Source organism: Cynocephalus volans, chromosome 7 (genome assembly GCF_027409185.1).
Source record: "Cynocephalus volans isolate mCynVol1 chromosome 7, mCynVol1.pri, whole genome shotgun sequence".
Lineage (NCBI taxonomy): Eukaryota > Metazoa > Chordata > Mammalia > Dermoptera > Cynocephalidae > Cynocephalus > Cynocephalus volans.
Window position 1 is genome coordinate 148,420,887 of NC_084466.1, and position 20,356 is coordinate 148,441,242.

The following is a 20,356-nucleotide window of genomic DNA, read 5'->3' on the forward strand; positions in this document are numbered from 1 at the left end:
ATACACACGCACGAGTTTTTTTCAGTATAAATTAGTGGGCTATAGACATGTCTGTGTTCAACTTCACTGGATAATACTGATTTTCCAAAGTGGTGGTACCAATTTACACGTCAACAATACAAGATAAAGGATTTCATACCCTCCAATTGCTCACATTTTCTGATTTTTTATCATTTCTTCCAACTTAGCGGCTAGGAAATATTATTTATGGTTTTAATGTGCATGTCCCTATTACTACTAAGACTGAACGTCTTTGCATGTTAACGGCCATTTCTGTTTCTCCTGTGAAATGCCTGCACATGTTTGGTGTCTATCTCCCCAAGTTGTTTTCATTCCTGAGTTGAATTCGGGTGCTGTTTAGGAACCATGTATGTATTGTAAATATCTGTATCTTACTCTAAATTGGGCTTATTTTTTCATTCTATGTCATGTTTGGCAAATAAAAGTACATACTACTATGAGTGTAGGCAAATTATTCATCTTTTAATTGATGGTGTGCATTTTCTATCTTGTTTATGAAATCCTTCTCTACCCCAAAGTCATTGTTTTAATCACTATATTTTGTAGTACGTTTTATAATTTTGTAGTGCTAGTTCACCTTACACATCATTCTCTTTTAGGAATATCTTGGGTATCCCCTGGCCCTCTGTTCTTCCATTTAACTTTTAGGATCAGCTTGGCAGGTTATACAGTGAAAACCACTGGTACTTTAATTGGAACTACATTGAATCTATTAACCAATTTGGACAAAGAGTTGAGATCTATATAATATTGAGTCTTCTTATCCACCATACCTTTTTCAATTTATCCACCATTCCCTTTTCATTAATTTAGGTTCATAAACGGTGTTTTTTTCTTTTCTTTTTTTTTTTTCATTTTCTCATTAAGAGCTATATGCTTTTTATTGAGATGTATTCTTACGTATTTTAAATTGTATTCCTTAATTACATGCAAAAAACTTAAAACCCATTACTGGTTTGTAGCTAGTACATGAAAATTAAATTGACATCTGCATATTGATTTTGTACCAGCAATCTTGATAAACTCTTAAGTCTTCTAATTTGCCTTGTAGATTCTTTGGATTTTCATAGACAACCTGATCATACAACTTTAATCCATTAATTTTCACTAATTGATTTTCAATATTAAACCAATCTTGCATTCCTAAGATAAATCCAATTTGGTCATCATTTGTTATACTTTAAATGCATTGTTACATTTGGTTTGCAAAAAATGCTTATTTTCCTACTGAAGGGTGCAATATGCTTTATCTATATCCATCAGATCAAATTTATTAGCTGTGTTATTTAAATCTTCTATGTCCTTAATAATCTTAGTAATTTGGTCTTCTTCATGATCTATTAATTACTGATGGAGGTGTGCTGAAAATGCCCGTTGTATTGGTAGATTAACCTATTTTTCCTTGTAGTTGTGCCCATTGTTTCTTTATACATTTTGAGGTATATTATGAGACACTTTGTTGCACTACTAGGAAGTTTAGAATTGTTATATCCTTCTGCAGCTCTCTACTAGTCATTTAGGAAATGGGAAGGGCTTTAATATTAATATGGGGAAACAGAGATTCAAAAAGATAACCTACCCAAGAACACACAACTAGTTGAGACAAATCTTTGCTCTCAGATTCTGTGTGATATTCTTTCTACTATCATGCTTTTTGAAATTCAAAATGTTGGAGAATTTTGGCTTGAGAAATAGGCCGAGAGAGGAAATAAATTAAACATACATAAACACACAGAGAGCTCTTTCCAGCAGAAAAGCTTGTACTCAGTTAAAAAAAAAAAAAAAAGAGAGGTTTTAAATAGCATCCTACTTGATGGGGGTAGAGAGCACAGAAGGAAACTGCCAGGTAATTTAAATACAAAGAAAAAGAAAAGATAGTCACTGAATCCTGTTATATGTGGTAATCGAAAAGTAGACACCATCACAACAGAGTTTAGGTTTAAAAAAAAAAAAAAGGGCATGAAAACTGGCATTCTGAGAACACTGTAGGAAAGGACACTTTTAAAGAGACAGCGAGAGAAACTAAAATTGTACAGTAACCTTACAAAAAACCTAGGGGATATTACTAATTTCCTAGCAAGAAAACATAAAGGGTTATAGAAAAAGCACGGTACAATCAATGAAAAAAAAAAAAAACTCAGATCAGAAAGTTTTGATTAAAGGTCCACAAAAGAAAGAAATTACACCAGTGTTTAAAAAAAGAAAAACTATATGTACTATATATGTAGAATGGGGTGTGTGTGTGACTATAGTTACATATTCTATATACACATGTATATGTAACTATATATAGTTACACACACACACACACACATACACACACACACACAGTTTTTTATCACTGGTACAGAAGTCAAGATCAACACTCACCCCACAGGCTAATTAATTGTGGTAACAGACAGGTGCTGAGGGTATTTATCATTTAGGAGTCATTATGAATACACTGTAAGCAAAATCAAATGTTCTGTATCAAAACAAAGTTCTAGTGAACCAGGTATCAAGGCCAAGGACATTTGTACAAGATTTATAACATAACATAACAAGACCAAGGACATCTGTACAAGATTTATTTCATAAACCACAATGTTTTAGAGTGATAGTATACACTCTAATACAGAAAGAGCAATTCAAAATCTGCCAAGAGTTAAAGGTCAGAGCCAAAGTCAGTGGCTTTGTATCCCAGGTCAGTAAGGGTTTCATCCACCGTTTTGTTTTTCTTGGATTAATAAAAGAGTTGATGTACAGTATACCCTGTTCTGAGCCCACCATGCCTTTTGACAAACAAGCACCACCAGGGACTAGACTTAATTTATTCATCCCTGCTCTGGCTGTGCTGGTAGGTGGCAGAAGCCTCTTGCCTGCACTTGACCTCCAAATTATTCATCAGCATTCCTGTTTCTAGCTATAACTCCCCACAACCTCACATTTGAATAATTCTTCCTGAATTGCACAGCTGTAATATTAATAGGACTAATGAGAGTAAGTAAATTGCCATCTGTTTAACAAAACACACCCTTCTAAGAGAATATCCACAGTCTTATTGCATTTAGTACATAGTCACAACATTAAAATACATGTGAAAATCAATACAAAATATTTATTTTTTTCCAAACCACAGAATTCTTAACCTCAGAGCCACACTATAAATTTCCCGGAATTGTAAGCCATTAACATTTTTCTAAACAATGCAGTCCAACCAGAAATGAAGATAATTTCCAACCAGCAGGGTTGCAATATATGGTAGGGTTCTATAAGAATGGATCTCTGATTAGCACTTTCTTTCAATTTTCCCACAGACACTCCATCAACATAAGCAGAAATAGTGTATGTTCTCATGCCTCTGGAAAAGAGGTTTCAAAATAGGGTCTCTCGGCCAGTGTAGGAGGGAAGGTGCCAGTGACTTTAATTCATTAATAGTGGGTATAGAAGAGGAATCATTTCCCTTGGAAAAGAACAGGGCTCCTTTCATATACTCTAGTGGCCAGGTAATGAAAGTAGTAGGAGAGTCATTTCTCCATGAACTCCTATGACCATTTTAATTTCTGATGAAAGTAAACTTCATCTTACACAATCTCACTGAAAGCAGTAATCACAACCAAAAGGGTCCTATAAACCTCTTATAATAGGTGTCAATCAAGGTATTCATACTCTGACCTAGAATTTTAATGTCCCTTTAAGAGGCCTAGAATTGGATTAAAGTAAACATAATATTCCAAGCTAAAAAGCTCAATGAGACACCATAAAAAAATCAACTCACAACATCCAAACAATGCTTGGATAGTTAATGTAGGTTTTTTGTTTTGCCTTTTAGTTGTAAGTTTTTTAATATCTTAGATTAGTATATATTCATAAAACAATGTTCAGTTATTTTAATAATAGCTGCTTATTTAAAAACTGATTTTTAGTTCAAGGGCAATGTCTCTTGCATAATAATCACAGAAATAATTATCTGCTATACCATGAAAAAAAAAAAACCAGAAGAAAATACAGCCAGCCTCAATAAGAAGAAGACAAAATCTGGAAGGGTTAACTCTGTTTAAAAGGGAGATTAAACAGGATTATTTAAATACTATGATACAAGTGCTCCTGCTCACTTTATAACTGCAGAAACCAATTTTGTTTGCTAGATAGATCACCATTACCTTTGCTAGTAACATGTACAGACCACCACTCTAAAGTTATCCTTTTGTGCTGAAAAACTCTCAAATCCCTTGTTTGGTCAGTACACACTATTGCAAGGTGATGCAAGTGCAAACTCTTCCTGAGGAATTATCTATGTGTGCAAATTTGCAACCCAACAGAAAGCATGGCAGACAGCAAGGAGAGTGGCCATGGTACAGGTCTGAGCACTAGAGATGCATGTGCAGTGTTCACGGCCAAGGGCATCTATTCTTCTGCAATCTCATCTACCCACAAGTTAGCTTTCATCCTAGACCCCAAAGAAAGGGAGGGTAACTGCTGCAATTTGTAAAAGGAACAGAAAAAAAAGTAACTTTTCCACAAAATTTACTAATGCACAACTCATGAATCCATGTGTTTCTTCTTACTAACTCTGCCTAAGAACTATCAGGCTATGGGTCATGACACCTGGTTTTGCTTTCTCCACCAAAGAAAACAAAGAACTAATTCCTGCCAGGTTAGGGTACAACTGTGATAACAGAGGTCATGAAATGACAGTTACTGAAGCTAAAGGCCAACCTTTAAAATACATACCTTCTCTCAAAACAATGATCATCTATTTACTTTTACCTGTCATTATTTCAAGATGACTGACCTGGCTTTCTTTTTAAGGGTCTGATTTCAGGCTGCACACACATCCCAGTTAGTTGAGCCAAATCAACTGCATGTGTTTATTAACCAGACAATCAACCTGCATGTATAATTTTTTGTCTTCGAAGATTCGGGCCTTCAAAGATGATCTGATACAAAAGCCAGTATTTAATTCAGGTGGAAAAACTGTATACTGTACTGGCAAGAAGGATACAAGTAAACATGAGAAGAAAATACTTTCTGGCACACAGTACTTAGTTGATACAAAATGGGGAGGGGGGATGAATTTTATTTCTTCTCATGTTACAAACTAAAAATTTTGCCAAGAATCCCAATAAATAAGCAAAATGAATTTTGACTTAAAATAAATAGGTTCTTTATACTACATTTTACCTCAAGGGGCCAAGATGAGTAACAACCAGGACACAAGCACTGGGAGAATGTGTACACCCTTCCTACAGGGCCTTCCAGTCATGGCTCTGCAGTACCAAGCCCTGACCTTGCAGTCACTGTGCAAAAATTTAGAGAAACTAAATTTTGCAAACTTTACCCACTTTTTGTTAACACATACACAATAATAAAAAGAATATAAAATATTTCTCCATTAACTTAATAATGCAAAAACATCCAAAGATTTTAATGCCAATTCACATCATAATAAATGTTTTCATAGGGAAAATTATTCTGTTGTTGGCCAAAACAGAATGTTCTCAACCAGAAAAAGAATTTGGGTATATTACTAGGATACTGAAGAATTCATCTAAATTTAAAGAAACATCCCAATTTTATTCCTTTCACAAATATTAAAATCACTCAGGAGAGACTTCAGTTCCAGGTGTTATTCGTAAGCCTGCAGCAAGCATCCAATTTGGACCTCATGATAAATTGGAATTCTTCTTTGATAACAGAATGTTACTGGTATAGCAAATCAAACTGTATAGGTCATAGTGACAGCCTGTATATGTTCTTACAGTAATTCAGTGTTCATCAATGCAAACAAGATGCTCACAGAGTTAACTGAGTCCAATTAAAGTCCTCCACAAAATCTACCAACTCTGGTTGATAAGTGTTTAAAAAAAAGTCTGACAACCTTTACTTTTACTTCTCTATATAATAATTTTGCAAATCAAGGACTTCTACGTTTAGATAACTTACTTGCTCCCAAGATCCCACTTCCAACTCTCCCACCCATCCCACTCCCCAAGAAAGGATAAACTGAACTTGCACAGGCAGCTCTATGAAAAACCTGCATTTCAAAAACAAGAATAAGCTTCAGAGACTTTTATGCAGAACTAAACAGCTTTGCGGTTGTGGAGAAGCAGAAAATACAGCTTTGCCACCACTGGAAGGGACACTTAAAAGAGCAGTGCTACTTCTTCCCTATTACACTCAAATAAAAAGAAGTCGGCATCTTTTAAACATTATAAGTACTTATCTCACCCATTGAAAATGAAATGAATCAGGAACCCCAAACCACTGATTATATTTGGATTTAATAACTATATCTGCTTCCTAGAGAGACACAGGAAGTAGCTCCTACTGTTGGATAATTCACAACAATATTAAAAGGGGTGCTTTAGGGCTAAAGTACCACCCACCCTTAAACTAGAGTACTGCCAATACTACAGCAGCTGGTGAAATCATGTTAAGCAACAGAGAGAATGGAAATGCTCTACGAGAGTTGGTCCCTAACATTAACATGAATGTGCCCTGGTGAAGCAGGAGGAATTCTGACCAATGTGCAACATGTTTCTATTTTCCCACTTAACTAGCATCCTGCTACAAAGTCACACCTTACATTTTGGCGGGTCAGTCTGGGATACCATAAACTCCAGAAAACATTTCTGAGTTTGACAACATGGTCACATGGTTGCAAAGTGCACAAAGTTCAAGGCACAAAGTAGAAAAAACTTGTGAATTGATGGGGGGGGTTGGAATTCTAGTGAAAGCAGAGTTAGTGTTTTCTTTTAGCAAGACTTTTTTCTAATGCTCAACAAAGACCAACTCTTTTAAAAGGGGTTGTTTTGGTTATGGGCAAAAATACTGTACTGTAATGGTTTGCTTTGTTTTAAAGCAAAAGTTATCTTGACATGTGAAACCAATACACTGAAGTGCTAATTCCACAAAGGAACAAAACAAGTGCTTAAAAAAAAAAAAAAAGATTCTTCTGATCTTCTATGTTGAGAAGAAGCTGCTGATTTTGACTGTCAGGTTTCACTTAGCAATGGTCACTTTCCAAGATGCTTGTTCCTCACAGAATCTGTAGATAAAACTCATTAAAAGATTGTCCCATTTCAAAATCACCCCCAAGTCTAGCAGCAACAGTTTTTAAGTTTTTGTTTTTTGTTAGTTTGTTTTTTAAAATTACAAACCAAAGTAAGAAGTCCAACATCCTCTTCCAAGACCAGCTTTGTGACAGAGCTCCTGAGTGTCTGCAGGCCCCCACTGTGCTCTGAATACAGTCTCTGCAGCTCCAGTGTGTCCTCTTTTTAGGAAGGAAAGTACATTCAATACATTCACTATCTGTACCCCCTGGAACTTGCACATGCTGATGAGCTGTCTGAAAAAAATCAGAACAGAAAAAGTATGAATAGCAGACAGCATTCAATCTGTTTATTCAACATGTATTTCTCACACTTCTCCCAACCCTCCAAAAGAGGACTTAACTCTCAAAACCAGGTGGTTTTGAGTAAAGCAAAAGGGAGCCAAGATCATCAGGAACTGAAACCGGGTCATCATCCCATCCTAGGAAAGACTATAGAATCTGGTGGCCTCTTGACAAGACCTTGAGAACCACCACCATCAAATGGACTTCAGAGCTGCCACAGCTTGCAGAACAGCCTGACCATTATCAAACACAGTGCCGTGTAAGAACACCATGGGTATCATTATACTCACTGCACGGTTATTGCCACTGGCTGCCTTACATCACAAAACCATCAAAGATAGGGAGGAACATTATTACTTACTATAGGCCAACTCATCCCCAGCTCTCTTCCGGGACTGGTCACCTCTAGGAATAAGAATAGAAGAGGCAGTCAACAGAACTGACTTCACACCAAAACAGAAGAAACAAACAGACATAACTGCAAATGGGAGTATAGCAGATATTTCACTACTAACCCAACAACCTATTTTAAAATAGAGATGAAACTTAAACACAGGCAGAGTAATTTATAAGCTGAATATTCTTAAATGTAGGGTACTGATTTTTAATACAGAAAGAACTAAATGACAGAAAGATAACGATAATAAAGATGATTTACACTGAGTTCTAGAAATAGGTTCACAATAAAATACATCTTTAAAGATAAGCCTGGGTTCTGCCATCTACGTCCCTAGAGAACTGCACATACTTGGGCAAATATGAAATAGGATAATTAAAAATCTTCCCCTAAAAGCCCTACTGAAACCAAAAACTGCTTAAAAGGCTTTGAAAAATCTCAGAATCTTAATGTACCTTATACCCTTTTTGGGAGTGGAAGAACATGAACCGTTACATATAGTAACCAGCTTATCTTCAAACACCTATAGAAGAAGTTCTAGTTCCACTTTAGAGTTAAGAAAATAGAGGTCCTGATTAGGCCCTATGCTATCTGCAAATCCTATTTTTGTCTCTCCAGCTTCTCAGACAGTAACCCAGACAAATGACTAAAATACTTGAGTAATGAGTAATAATGGCCAATTTGCTAGTTTTTGCTTCCTTGGTCTCTTAGCAGATTTATCAATTAATCACTTCCTTCCTGTAACACTTTCCTTTCTTTAGGCTTTTGTGATACTGCACAATCCTGACCTTCCTTCCATCACATTTGCCATTCTTTTTTCAGTCTCCTTTGTTGGCTCTGCCCAACACTGTCCTTGGTCAACTTTTCTTCTATATTCCTCCTTAGTCTAGGATGGTGATCACAACAGCCCTGTGGCTTTAAATATTCTCCATATGCCAGTGGCTCCCAGATTTACATGTCTTGCTCTGATTTCTTCTCTATACTTCAAATTTGCAGGTCCACCAGCCTCATTACCATTTCCACTTGGATGATTTATACATGTTGCAAATGTACTGTGGCCCGAATACAATGCCAACTCCACTCCATCCCCACTCTTTCCTTAGTCTTCCATCTCAGTGAATGGCATCACTATCCACCCAATTACTCAAGCCAAAATCTTAGGTCATCCTTGCTTCCCCTTTCCCTCACTCTGCATCATTCCAAAACATAATCCAAAATCAACTACTCTTTATCAATTCCACTGCTACAGTCCCAATCTAAGCCTCCCCTACACAACTGCACAAGTCAGACAAGCACTAGAGCAATCTTCTGTAAAAGCATAAACAAAATTAGTTCATGCCTCTGATTAAAGCCCTTCAGTGCTTCCCATTACAGCTAAAAGTCAATACTAATTCATTTTCTCAGCCCTGTGACATGGCTCCTCCCTACCTCTCCAACTTCATTTTTCCCCGCTCTCTACCCCTCAAAGGTTAACTAAAAACTGAACGTGCAAAAATAAGAAAAAAGTACAGCTGTGAAAAAAACAGGAGGCAGGAAGAAATAATATAAATGTGATGTATGTGAAAGGCTGCAAAAGATATTATCTAAACCCAAAAGTCTGGAAAGCTATACACGGCCATCAAAACTGGCCCTCTGCTACTAAATGAAGAAGCCCAAATTTTGTGGTGACCCTCTCAGCTAAAGGACCAGCAATACCCCTAACAAGGTTCTGTTTTGTTCCAGCAATCTAGGTGAACACTACTCAGAAAGAACATTTTATTTGCCTTTAAAAGCTACTTGGAACACCCTCTGAAGGAAACCATAGGAAGGAGGTGCTCCAGCTAAGGGCCTGCATTTTATAAGTTCCCAAATGAGCTTATCTTCCATAATGGGATCTTTGATAACAACAGAAACCAGACCGCCACCCCTCCCCAATCAATTTAATTATGCAGGTAAGAAACAAAAAGAAAATGTTGCTTTTAGCTTACATGTTAATTTTAGCTTTGAAATAAGTCTACCATATTTTCCCATGCACCTAAAGATCATGTTTCACAAAAACTCCAACTCAAATGAGAATCTGTCCATTAACTGCAAAAGAGGATTTGACAACATTCGCATATTATCTCAAAACATTACAGAGACTTACTCTGTGCCATCCACATTAAAGCTGTGTGCTGCCTATTCAGAACCTCTACATCACGTAAGTGGAACATCATCTTAAATGAAAAAGTAGTTTGCAATACTGAACAGGAATCATTTGGCTGGTTAGGCACAAACCATAAAATGACAGCCCATATCAGAATAGCCAGTAACAGAATTCTTATTAAATAGTCTATACTACATTCTCAAATATTTTTGCATCAGTGGACACCATCTCTTCCAAAACAATCCTAGCCAAATAATGATCAAAGAAGGCATTAAGTTTGACAGGGCAGAATGTGGACAGCCCATGCACAAGAGGAGAGGCAGACTTCCTATCAGCTGCTGAGTATGGCATGGGCACTTCCTTTCACCCAGTATGAGTAAACTCAGAAGTGGGTACGAGAATGTCAGCTTTGGCAGGGCATACTCTGTGCAAAGCCCTTTCAGAATAATTTATGAAGCAGAGTTTCATCCTAATAGTAAATGTATATAATAAGGTGTTAATTTAATCACAAAAATGGCCCAATTAAATTGGTAAAATAAAACATTTTATCACTCTTGGAATACTGCCTATTGTTTAAATCTCAGCCAGAAGTTGTATAAAAGAATTCCACTAAGAGAAACAAAAACTCCAATTTACACCAAAAATCAAGGCATTTCCTTGAATATGACCCGCTTTGCCTTGGCTGAACAGTGCCCTATTAATCCTCCATGTGCAAAGGCACTGTTACCTGAGGCTATTTATGGAGTCAGTTACTCACCTCATCCCAAGCAAATCTGACATAAGAGCTACTATACAACAAATAGTCCTGCACCCTGTTCTCTTATCCCAGTTCCAAAATTAGAATTAGGAATATGTCTCTGGAGGAGTTTAAATAGTTCCACATACTATTCTAAAAGGTGAACTCAAGGTGATTGGAGAAGTCCATAAGAGCTATAGCCCTACACTGCTTCACAGAAGTAAAAGTTTTCAGAAGTCTGTTTATTTTAAAAGATATTAAGAAGCTCATCTATATCAAAAGCAAACATCCAAATAAAACATGAATAAAAGCATAAAAGACTTCAAAATTATGGTGCACCTAGAAAAAACATAAAAGCTACACTCAGGTTATTTTGCATTAATTTTAAAATATTTAGGGAAAAATTTTAACTATAATTCAAAAATACATAAGCCACAAATAAAAACCCTGAATACCTGGTATAGTTACACAAAAATAAAAATCTTCTGCATGACTTAAAACAAAAACCACCATAAGCAAAGTCAAAAGACAAATTAAGTAAAATATCTGTCTTACTTTGGACAAAGAATCAATTTCTTCACTACAGAAAGAGCTCCTAGAAATCAAAAAAGACTAACAAATAGAAAAATGAACAAAGGACATACACAGGCAGTTTGTAGAAAAAGAAATGCAAACGTGAAAATATGCTCAGCCTTAAACCAATTCTGAGTAATTATTTTTCACCTGCTAGATTGGCAAAAATCCAAAAGCATAACAACATATTGTACAAGCAAGGCCATGAAGAATAGGCACTTTCAAATTTGCTGGTGGATATGCAAAATGGCACAATCCCCTATGGAGGGCAATTTGGCAATATTAATCAAAATCACAACTGCATTTCCTCTTGACCCAGCCATCCCACTTCTGGGAATTTACCCTCCAGATATACCTGCAACTCATACAAAATTATGCATGTACAAGGTTATTCATCGCAGCATGGTGTGTAATAGCAAAAGACTAGAAATACTTCAAGTGGCCATCTACTGGGAACTGGTTAAATAATTTGTAATATATCTACACAATGGAATGTGTAAGAAAGGAATAAAAATAAGGACAAATATTGTGTTTGTTTATATCTGCACATTTTTTAAAAACCCTGGAAGGAATCATAAGAAACTAATAAAAATGGTTACTTAACGAGGTGGGGGTAAAGAGACAGGTGTGAGCAAAACTTCTAAATGTATACTTTTATATTTTTGATTTTTGAACCACATAAATATTAGTCCTCAAAAATGAATACGTAAAACTAATATGGCATTAAATGGCCTCATTTTGCGTACGAAAATAACACCATTCTATTTCTGCTAGAAACACTACAATTAATGTCAGGAAGTGCCTGACCCCTTGACATCAAGGTGAAAAACATTTACATTTCAGCATTTCCCATTGGCCTTCCCTTCCGCTAATCACAAGCAAGTCAACTTTACCAGGCTATCTACATAGCTTCACTGGGCCTTTCCAGTGTAAGATGCCAGTGAGGGGGTTAAACAACCAGTGAATTACTCGGTGCTCCCAGTACCACATGAACACAGATGCCACCAGGACAAAGAAAGGGAATAAATGACAATTACCTGCTTTCTTTCCTAACCTCTGCTGAAACTGGAAACCTAGTAACAGTGATCCTAGTCAAGGCTGTTTCTGAAATTTAGTTTGGTCTCAGAACCTTTAAAAGAGAAATGTCCATCCCCAGCCCCATCCAAATATATGAGTAACACTCAACCTACTATTTGTAGACACAATTATGCCTACAGCGCCCCAGGTGTCTTCCTTTCCACAACTTTCTCCCTTAATGCCAGAAGATACTTAAAAGTGCTAAGAGTAAGAATTATGTAAATATATTATTGTACCTTTAATGATTTGGTGACATACAGGGTGTTTTCCCATAGGAGATTACAAAAAATTTATATTAATTTATTTTAGTTGAAAAAATGGACTTTGCAAGGTTTTCTGGGATATGGCCATGAAAATGAATCACAAAAATTTTAGAAAAATTAGCAAACTGTATATTGAAAACCAAGGGAGGCAAATTTCCTGGACATGCATAAGAGATATCCTAGTTTTTAGGAAGAAACAACTAGAAGTTAGGGCAAAAATAAAAATATGAAAAACAGAATTTAAAGCCTATTTACTAGCTTAGTCATAAAAGTACATCATAACTCATCATAAAATTTCTACAGTGTTTTTCCACATGTTCAGGACTAATAGGAGAGAATCAAAGTTGGAAGAACTCTTGAAGGTTGCCCAACCTAACTGCCCACCCAGTGAGAAAGCCCTTCTTCAAAATGCATGAAGTATTGGGCTGGCTGGTTAGCACAGTTGGTTACAGCATGTTGCTATAACATAACACCAAAGTCAAGGATCCCCATACCAGATGGCCGCCAAAAATAAATAAAAAATAAAATAAAATAAATTAAGTAAATAAATAAGTACAAGCATGAAATGAAGAGCAGCTTCCACCAAACCAAAACCCAGCTTCAATGTTTCTCTACAAAAAAAGAGCTAACTGCATCTCCCAGAAGCAGCACATTTGACCCTTGGACAGTTATTTCCCATTCTAAGAACCTTCACAACCCTCCCCTGTCAAGCCAAACTGGATGCACTTTGTCATTACAGGGGAAAAAAAACAACTTGCCTCGTAAAGCCATTCTGAATAAGTTCTCTCTGAAGTTTCTGATCTTGAGCAGCATATTCAGAAAGTTCAGACTCCACCGCCGGAGGGAGAATGTTTGGAATAAATTTAGAAAATAGAGTTGGAGCCATCTGAACCCACTCTGTGAGAGAAGGAAAAAATTCATTACGGAAATCATACAGACAAATTAAATGGAAAAGAGAAAGTTTTCTTTTGTCCAAAGAACAAAAATATACATAAAACCAAATTTATAACACCAAGGTTCAGATCCCAGATCCCAGTACCAGCCAGCTCCCTCACCAAAAAAAAGATAAAACAAATTTAAAAAGAGGGGAAAAACTAATGCAACCCCATTTTGGTAAAGAACATGGAAAGAAGTTAAACTTCCTTTCTAAAAAGAATTTACAGTATGGAGAAAGCAGGCATTTTTACATTTTACTGATTTAACAGAATTTAATGAAAATCCCTCAGGATTGTTTGAATAAATCTTGTCGAAAACCCTAAATTTGGAGGAAAACTTGAATGAGATTACCAAAGAGTTCGGTGGGGGGAAGGGGCTTGGAGGAAAGGAGCATGATGGAAATACCAGCCCTATTAGCTATTCATTAAAATAATTTACTGGCTGAAGAACAGAGTAGCACCAGTAATAATAAGTAGAACATATTTTTAAAAAGAGGCAACAAGATAAGGTAGGGGGTGTGGGAACTAAACATTTACTAAGTGGGCTGGAGATAACTGGTTAGTACTTTGAAAATAAAAATTTTTTTGACCCATATTAAATTACAGCAAATTAAATACATATCACAATAAAAAAGGAGAATTAGATGGTTATCAAATTATTTTTTAAAAAAGATCAAGAGAATAATCTATAGCAAATAAAAAAGCAAAGAGAAGTCACAGGAAAATATCTGCTCCGGAAATGACAAAGATGAATCAGTTCCTTTACTATAAAGAATTTGTACAAATCAGTAAGACCAGATAAATAAGTGAAATACAGGACTAGATAATTCACAAGAAAAAAATACACAGAGTAAGTAGCCTTGTTAATATTCAGAAAAAATCAAGCTAAAATAAACACACACTCTTCCCCCTACTTAACTACTTAACACACATAACACCACCCTGTATCAAGGGCAGGATGAAACCAGTATTCCCTTTCCTTATTGGTGGTCCTCAATTTACTATTGTTATCCCTTTTGAATTGTTTTAATCTAGCCCTTTCAAATTTTCCCTCTTGGAAAATATTTTGGCTGTATATATCAAAAACCATAAATACTAAATGCCATTTAATCCATTAAACCCACTTTTAAAAAACTGTAATCAGAATAAATAATTCTAAATCTGAAAAAGCAACGTTTGATGCTGTACAATGCTATGTCAATGGTAAGTAAAACAGTGGAAGTAAAAAACTGCCCAACAGGAGAATAGCTAAGTTAAAGGCAGCAAATAAACAAGCACTTCAAATGATACAAGGGCCAGTCCACCCACCCCTTGCACAAACTCACAGAAAAATGTTCTCAATATGGCCCTCCTTCCAACTTAGCTCAAAGACGGCTTTAGAAAGAATCTCATTACAGTGCTCTGGAGAACCACTAACCAGTCAGTCAGAGCTAGCATATAAATCAAACCTATCTGCAACTTGATGGAACTTCAGGTAGTAGTCATTAAAATAAAGATGAAGAACCAAAGTGCGTGTATTAAATGAAAAAACGCAGGATAGGACTGCTGGACTATTTCTAAACTGAGCTTCTAAAGACGGAATGGAAACACTCCAAATATAAGTTATCAGAATCCCCAAGAATTAGGGCCCATGAATCCAGAGTTTTAAAAACTTTCTTAGGTGATTCAGATGCTGTCTACATAGACCAGCACTTAAGAACCACTGCAAAGGAAGAAACTTTTACATTTAAAATTCAAACTTTTAAAATAGTCTCACCTTAAATCTGTCAAGTGAATAAAATTGCTTTAGTAAACCTGGAATGTAATGGATACTAGCAAGACACATAAATGTCAAATATGTTTAAAAGTGTCTCAGAAAACGCCTAGGTCAGCAAAAGGTTAGACTGTGATAAAATTCACCTTTTCAAAAGGATAATTCTCAAATATAGAATTTTCCTCACAAGTAGTATCAATCCTATTACAAGAGCCCAAACCTGGATAAAATAGCATTTAGATAATCATGTATCTATAAATTTCTTTACTCTTAGTGATTAGCTTTATTCTGCAATTTTGTTACTTATGATAAAAGCCAGAGCTGATAAAGCTGCCTACTTGGGAGGTGGAATTTGTCATACTACACTTGGATTCCTGCAAACATAAAAGAAAAAAAAATCATAACCTAGCACAAAAAAACTCATGAGCCATTTTCATCACCCTACAGTAAAATGAAATTCAAAATTCTGAAACTAGAAAAAATGTTTACTGAAGACACGCAATAAAATATTTTTGCTTCTTTATACAACTAACTTCTGTTAAAAATTATAAAGAATAGAGCTCAAAATCTGATCCAAATTTAAGTTTGGGTAAATTTAAATAAATCTGAATACTCTAGAAGTCACTAATAGTTTAAAGTAGCCTAAGAAAGAAGATATTTCTGAAATCAGGCTACCCCCTAGGACCACAGTTTACACGTTAGCAAGCTAAATTCTGACATATCTTTTAAATTAATTAAGCAAATAATCAAGCCATCAATTAATTAAAATAAAATAACCACTAAATTCAAATGGATAACAACAACAACAGTGAATGTTTGCATGCTTATTATGTTATCAGGTACTGTGTTAAGCTCTTTACATCACAGTTTTATTTCATTTAATCCTCAAAACAAAAGAATTTCACAAAAAGATAATTACTGTCAAAAATGCAACCCCTATGCTTATAGACTGCAGAGCAACATTCTACACTGAGAAATTTTTCAATCTCCCATGGACATTTTTTAATTGGCTAGACAAGTCCATGACAAGTTTGAGGTTCTAGCTTACAAAACAGGAAGAAATATACAAAAGCATTCTGGGATTCCTTTAAATCCACAATGTTTTATTCTAAAATAGATAATTAAGATAATTCACAAGCCATGATCTTTGATTTTTGGCTCTGCTCTTCTGATTATATCTCTCCCCATAACATCCTTATAAAATGACAGTAACTTTACCAATACTTCTAGATTCCTTGCAAGTTACATAATAGGCCTAAGAAGATGGAGTTGTGAATCTGTATTTCTGTGCATATTTGCAGCGTGTGGGTTAGGAAGTAAAGGAGAAACTCTGTAACAACAGACAGAGATTAAGACCTAACATGAGATTTAATTTTATCCAAAGTGTACCCTATGAATTATTTCTTGTATTTCCTTCACAGGTGTTGGAAAAACCAAACTAGTTGGTTTTCACTAGTAGAGAAAGAATTCCAAATGAGTTCTGAATTTACATTTCACAATAATGAATATCTACTCATTTTTGTTTTGCTATAGCAAACCCATATCCTATTATGCCTCACAAAACACACATAGAACCACTGTTCTCTTGTATAAGGCTGTAATATAAACAGGCCCAATCCCAACAGGATTGACTAAAGTTTACCTGGTCGGAGAGTATAGAGGCCTTTCACGATGTTTGCCATAGTTGAAGGTGTGACCTGAAATGGTGTTGACTGGGCTTCTAAAAGTAAAGCTGAAATAAGAAGAAAAAACGGGTTAAAAAGGATTAACACTTACTGATTGCCAAGGTTTCTCTTTCTTTTATTATTTCTCCTAGACTAAAGAGTAAACAAGTATAAGATAAGAACAGCCCGAGAGGACAAATCAAGAGTTTATATACTAAGGATTTTTTTTTTTTTAATCTAATGTAGTACCTCCATCTAACAGGTAAATACATGAAGGTCTGCTGGAACACTAATGGAAATGAATCAATTCGTGGAGGTTCTGAAAAGTAAAGCTTTCTAAAAGCAATAAATAGTACGTATTCATGGTACTTCATAAGTGAACTGAAAGTGCTTCCATTACATTTGGGGAATAAAATATCACATAATAAACTCCCTCAATCATTTCTCCTTCCTCCAAATCACCACATTTGAGGGATTTTTCTGAAAAACTGTACATATTAGTAATTTTGTTAACTGTGATCAGAAACAGAAACTCACTTTCCCAAATGTTACATTACAGCTGCATCTACTTTTTGCTTACTAAAGCTAATAGGCAAGAGACAATGATGGTTTATCTTTCTCATTTTGATGACTTTGGTAACCACGTGATCCTGACTCTGAACGTGACAACAGAGTCAGTTTTCTTTTACATTATATACCAACACATATTTTATTTAAAAAATTTTTTAATAAGTAAGAATTCCTCTAGATAAAATCACTAACAGATACAAAAAAAAAAATCCATTATTTAATAGATACGACAGATAACAAGTGACCTAAAACAACAGTTCATTTTTAATTGCTCTCTCAAAGACCTGCACTTTACTAACAAAACAAACAAAAAACTTGGCATAAGTTTACTCTAAGCCAGGCTTGTAAAATCATATAAACTGGTTTTTCTCTGTACATGCCTTATTAAAAATGAAAATGCCATCTTACTTGGCCAACAAGGACTTTATAGTTTCAAACATACAATGTGAGTAACATTTGAATTTATATAACAAAGGCCATCAGAGGTGCACTGTTAAAGTTTATCCTTTCAATTTTATCACTGGTAGATAGTCACAATTTTCAATGGCATAGATAAATTAAGGATGACAAACGTTAAGCATTTCAGAAAATGACGTTGCTTTAAAATGCAATGCTTAAGAATTAAAATTCTAAGCGTTAGGTTCTGAGAGTCTCTTCTAACTCAAGGATCTAATTTCAACCTGTATCCAAAATCCAGGCTCACTCTCTTTATTAATCCATCTGCCTACTTTTTGACCAATTGTTTTGGCTTGAATTAGCCTTGTTCCCACTAACTCTTCATGTTTAACCAAATATTTGTTATGTGGTCAAGTACATACATTTGCAAACTACCCCTACCCTAACTATAATTACCTATGTCAAATTTGATAGCTATGAAGAAATAACAGATTAAATATAATACTAAGATTAACTTATACATAAACTGTATATAAATTAATTTGGGATGAATTAGTTGAAAATAACTACATTCAATAATAAAAGATTATTAGAGTTGAGAAGGTGTAATATTTCACTAAAATCCTCTCCACCTAAACTCTTTTCAGGAAAAACAGTGTTTAAAATTTAAAAGATTTTCTAGTTAATCTCTCCTTTTAAAGAAAAAAAAAAGGGAATTTGAAGGAGAGGTAGCTTGAGAGAGGAAAGAATATTTAGGTACTTTATATATGTTAAATTCTCACAAACTTTACATATATTGAATTCTCACAAGCTTTATTTAATTTAGGATTTAATTTCTCACAAGCTTTATCATCTACCTTTTTTCTTTACAAATAAGGAAAACTCGGGCTAAACAAACAAAAAAAACCCAAAAAAGCCCACTGAATAATTCATCAAAAGTCACAAGCTAGCTGGTGGTGGCAGAAGAGGTCTGAGAACTTGTGTTTAATTCTAAATTCTGTACTATTTCTACTTCACCATACCACCCCTGAAATGTTGATCTTATGGGCAACTAGCACTAATTGTTACCCTTGGAAAGTTTTCTTCTAAAACTCATATATTAAAGAAACAAGGATTCTCCAATAATCCCACTGATCATAGATGTCAAAAAATCATTAAGTTTTAAAACTAGAATAGGACCTTAGATAACTTCTAGTCCTAATCTCTTTCTTTAGAGATTATGACAAAGTCTAGACAGGTTAAATGCCTTGCTGAAATTCACACACCTTTTTTAATACCTGAATTGGAACCAGAGCCAAGATTCTCTGCTCTTGTAAGTATTCCTCAGTGCTACAGGTTTGCCCAGGGGCTTCTCTCCTTTATTAATCTGAGAAGCAACTGCTAAAATAAAAACTAAGACTAAAACATCTCTTGACTTCAAAAAACTTCAGAATTGGTAAAGGGACACGAACATCAACTACACTGTATACTGATACATTAAAAAAAATTTTTTTTCAAATGAGAAAAGGGTTTGAACTAAAATGCAGAATTTCCTAAGGAAATTAACTGAAAGTTAGTTATTGAAAATTCTATGCAAACTGAACTATAAATCTTTTACTGCAAAATTAAAGTGTAACACCACTAGCTGACCCCACTGCTATGTACTTATTGACACATTTGTGCAGAATCACCAGCACAATACTACAGACACCCTGATTAATGTAGTTCCTAGCAGTTCTGTTTTCAGAGTTTAATTCAAACTAAAAATTAATTCCAAAGGAAAACAATTTTACTACCAACCAAAAATAGGAGCCACTTTATTTTATAAGCATATATGTATGCAAATGATTGTACCGTGAAGCTGACAGAAAACTAGCTTTATCCGCAGTGAGAAGTCACTGTCTTCATTCACAAAACATACTATTCATGAATAACATGCGGCATTCAAGTACCAATTCTTTATTAGCAGAGAAGATGTTCATTTTGCCTTGCTGTAAGAAAGAATTTGCTCTCAAATTCTTCTGACATTCCTCTCATCGGGAGGCAGGGTCCAGGTCCTCTCCCCTGGAATCTGGGCTTTGTGACTGCTTGCCCAACAGAATACAGCACAAGTGACACTGTGCCAGTTTCTGGGCCCAAGACTCAAGAAACTGGCAGTTTCCATTTCCTATATATATCTTGGAACACTCACTCTTGGAGAAAACATGAAAGGAACCAAAACCCAGCACCAACTTACCAGCCATGTGACTGAGCCTACTGAAAGCCCCAGCCCCTGGTTGAGCCATATCAGCCAATGCTAAGGAAAGCAGAGATAAACTGCTCCACCAAGCCCTCCCCAAATTGCAGAGCAAAATAAAAGTTTATTGCTGTTTCAAACCATGTTTTCAGATGATTTGTTACACAGAAATAATAAATGGAACAACAGCATTTCCAAATGTTTCTAAGGCCACATGAAGGAAATTACTGATAAGATTTTAGAAAATCATAGA

General features: G+C 35.3%; 1 protein-coding gene across 1 annotated transcript in view; it reads right to left on the reverse strand.

The window, feature by feature from the left end:
- Positions 1 to 2,571: 2,571 nt before the first annotated feature.
- The window catches only part of CACUL1 (CDK2 associated cullin domain 1), a 67,830-nt gene continuing 50,045 nt past the window's right edge, over positions 2,572 to 20,356 (reverse strand). The window contains exons 6-9 of the mRNA XM_063102489.1: positions 16,901 to 16,990; positions 13,329 to 13,467; positions 7,761 to 7,804; positions 2,572 to 7,351 (exon numbers count right to left, since the gene is read on the reverse strand). Of these exons, the coding sequence (XP_062958559.1) occupies positions 7,311 to 7,351; positions 7,761 to 7,804; positions 13,329 to 13,467; positions 16,901 to 16,990 (314 nt within the window). The 3' untranslated portion in view covers positions 2,572 to 7,310. The remainder of the gene's footprint in view (positions 7,352 to 7,760; positions 7,805 to 13,328; positions 13,468 to 16,900; positions 16,991 to 20,356) is intronic.